General features: G+C 41.5%; 1 protein-coding gene across 1 annotated transcript in view; it reads left to right on the top strand.

Annotated features, from left to right (window-relative positions):
* Positions 1-2619: 2619 nt before the first annotated feature.
* KMO (kynurenine 3-monooxygenase) overlaps positions 2620-3503 on the top strand; it is an 83785-nt gene continuing 82901 nt past the window's right edge. Inside the window, exon 1 of the mRNA XM_018557711.1 lies at positions 2620-2743. Coding sequence (XP_018413213.1) covers positions 2693-2743 — 51 coding nt within the window. The 5' untranslated portion in view covers positions 2620-2692. The remainder of the gene's footprint in view (positions 2744-3503) is intronic.

Consider the following 3503-nt stretch of genomic DNA (forward strand, 5'->3'; position numbering starts at 1 on the left):
GCGGACCACTAATATGAATTTTTTATATATATATATATATATATATTCTCATATTTTTGGTTTCCTCATATATAAATATATTCTAATATGTGTGTGTGTATATACTGTATATATAGAAAGTCCATGGTCCCATCTTCTTTAAAGATCCCTTTAAAGAAGCGGGTGCTACGGTAGTCAACGGGTGGCGACCGTCACAACTATGAGTAAAGGCAGAGACACCAGCACTCCAGGGTGAAAAGCAAACCGTCTATTTATTGACGTGCAGCATAACAGGTATTGCAACGGCCGTTTCGGGGTCGCACAGGATCCCCTTCCTCAGGCAACAGCATACAGTGTAAGTGCATAGAAACAGCTAATATATAGCACCAGACCAATCAGAACAACCAATCACAGACACCCCATGTGACCCTGTGATGTCATCAGCGACGTCACATTCCCGCCAGATATACATGACATAAACAGATGGATTGTAAAGTGTGATAGAGCACATTGTCAAAACATGATATATAGGATTACCTCTGATCAGATCCTGTATCCACATACCGGTAGTTACAAACCGAGGCAACTGCTCATTGCAAGAGGTAATGTCCCTCAGGCAGATCCGTCTGTGCGCTAGGGTTGCCACTAGACATGTGCAATTCGGTTCGTTCCGAAATTCGTTTTGGAAGAATTTTCAGAAATTTGGAGATTCGGATGCATCCGAATTACAGCTAAGACGAATGCAAACGAATCCGAAATTCCCGATTTCCCGAAATTCGTTCTTGGACGAATTTCATTGCAGCAAAATGACATTAGGAGAAAAAATGAAATTTTACCTCTACAACAATTCTATGGTTAAAGCTTCAGAGTCAATAGTGTAGTGGTTAGCGTACAGGTTTGCCATTGTCAAGGTTGCAGGTTCTAATCCAGGGCAGGGAGATTAACGGATAAAGTTTTTTTTTTCTTTGCTTTTGAATTGGCATTCTCCTAACATTCCTACCAGACCTAAAGGGTCTGGTATGAATTGGAGGGGAACCTCAGGCTTTTTTTTTTCATCTTCTGCAGACTGCAATTTTTTTTTCTGCAATGAAACTCCTTATTGGACGAATTTTGTTGCAGCAAAATGACATTAGGAAAAAAAAATGAATTATTTTTTTTACCCGGTGGTTGTGGGGGTCTGCGGGCAAAGGGGCTTATTTGCATCGGGGTACCCCTTTAAATAAGGGGGCACCCAGATGCCGCCTCCCCCCATGTGAATGAGTAAGGGGTACTTGTACCCCTACTCATTCACTAAAGGGTTAAATCAAATAGTTAGTAAAAAGTCCAGACTTTTGACAAAATCCTTTAATCGGAAAAAAAGCAGTAAATTTTTGACTATTCCTTTAATAAAAAATTTTTTTTAAAATGGCTCCATCGATGTAATCCAGAGTCAATCAGGATGCAGGACCCCCGCCGACAAAACATTCCCCCCCCATGTCATTTTGCTGCAACGAAATTCGTCCAATAACGAATTTTGTCCATAATCCAAATCCGAAAAACGAAACTAAACAAATTTTTTTTCTTTGTTTCCAAACGAAACGAAACTAAACAAATTTTTTGTTGGTGCACATCATTGTGCGCAGTAGGTCCCACCCAGTTTCAGGTTGTTGGGGTTACCAAAAAGGCCAATGGGAGGAGCCGCACACGGAAATCCGTGAACAACGGCTACGACACTCGTCACCAAGGCAGCGGCGGAATGCTAATGCGCACACAGAATCAATATGGATATAGAGCGGAGTCCCCAGCCGAGGACAGGGGAGGAGCCATCATGGAACAAATGACATCGCAATGGATTTGTCAGGCACAGTAAGTCCCACCCAATCTACGGTTACCAAGGCTACCAGGAGCAGCACACGGAGATCCGTGGACACCGGCTACCTCACCAGTTGCTAAGGTAGCAGCGGGACGCTAATGCGCACGCAAATCCAGGATCGATGTGAGGCATAGACCCCAGAAAAAGAGATAGGGGAGGGCATGGAAATGTAAACATTGCCATGTGATCGTTCTGATAACCAATCACAAGGCAATATTTTAGTAGAATGACAAAGGGTTAGAACATCTGATAGTGTTTTTATTTCTGTCCTTGCTCTGCTTTCTCTATGACTACTATGCCCCTTATTTCTTGCACTGATATCACAAATGAAAGAAGTGATGGGAAATCCTCCCAATGGGGTCACAAACAGAAATTAAAACCTTGGAGACATTTTACATTTTTCCCAAGCAATCCAAAACTACAGAAAAAGAAAGCAAGCCTTAGCCTAACATTTAATTCTAACAAACATTTAAAAATCCAATGTTTAACCCAAGCCAATGTACGCAGCCACCTAATATTTAAAAAGAGAAAGGGAATAGTGTCAGCATGTATTTCCTTTTAATAGAATCAATTTTTCCTAAATTATGGGATGCTTGTGGTGCTGTGTATGAGGGGTAGGGTGGCACATGCCCTAGCCTATAACAAGAGTAGTAAGACAGGAATCTTTTAGAGAAAACACACATACAGGTTTCAACCTTGCATTAATCATTAGCTTGCTTAACTGTTTTTACAAACATAGACTTTAATCATTGTTATGTCAGCAGATTTGAAACTCTTTTAAATCTAAGTACACAATGCTAGACCTGCTAGTCTGAAGCTGCTAGTCTGACGCTCTAATTGCTCAACATCTACACATCTGCCATGGATAAAACTAATGATCAGAAGAAAATATTAATTGTTGGAGGAGGCTTGGTAAGTAATTAAAACTGTGTAACGTACCGACTCCCGGTATAATGGTACACATCGTGTAGTATGTGAACAGACAGCATTCCAACTTCAATTTTAATTTTAAGCTTACTCTTGGCAAGTTATTGTTGTATTTATTGATGAACTTAAGGGGAAGAGAATGTTCACTGTGCTTCAGTGCTTCTCTTTTCTTCACTTTGCTAAACATTTACTTCTCTTTTAGTAAACCAACTACAATATGTCAAATTTGAAGGTATTTGAAAGTACTTCTATTTTAGTAAACCAATTACAATATGTCAAATTTGAATGTATTGGATGAATTCCTATATCCAGTCAAGATGACAAACAGGATTTGTGCACTCACGTGATTGGATGATTAAAGTCACTAAAAGGGTAATTCACTAAGCTGCCGAAGGCACCCGAGTGAATAACCGAGCTAAAGTGGACAGAGCCGAACAGCATTCGTCTATGCACTTCTGCTCTGTACGGCTGATTTCAGCCGTACATCTGCTAAACTCAGCTGTACATCAGCTAACTTCGGCTGGCTTCAGTCAGCCAAACATGCTCTGCATGTTTGGCTAAGCCAAAGTGCAGAAGCCATTCAACTCGCCATTTGCCCCTATTCTCATATTCGCGGGTATTTTGTTCGCTAACTCCGTGCCTCCGTGACGTTCCCCCTCAAAGTCATACCAAGCCCTTTAGGTCTGGTGGGAATTTTAAGGAGGAACCCCACCCCCAAAAATGGGGGGGGGGGCGCCCCCCCCCC

The sequence above is a fragment of the Nanorana parkeri genome, unplaced genomic scaffold (assembly GCF_000935625.1).
Source record: "Nanorana parkeri isolate BGI_ZX_2015 unplaced genomic scaffold, ASM93562v1 scaffold296, whole genome shotgun sequence".
Classification (NCBI taxonomy): Eukaryota; Metazoa; Chordata; class Amphibia; order Anura; family Dicroglossidae; genus Nanorana; species Nanorana parkeri.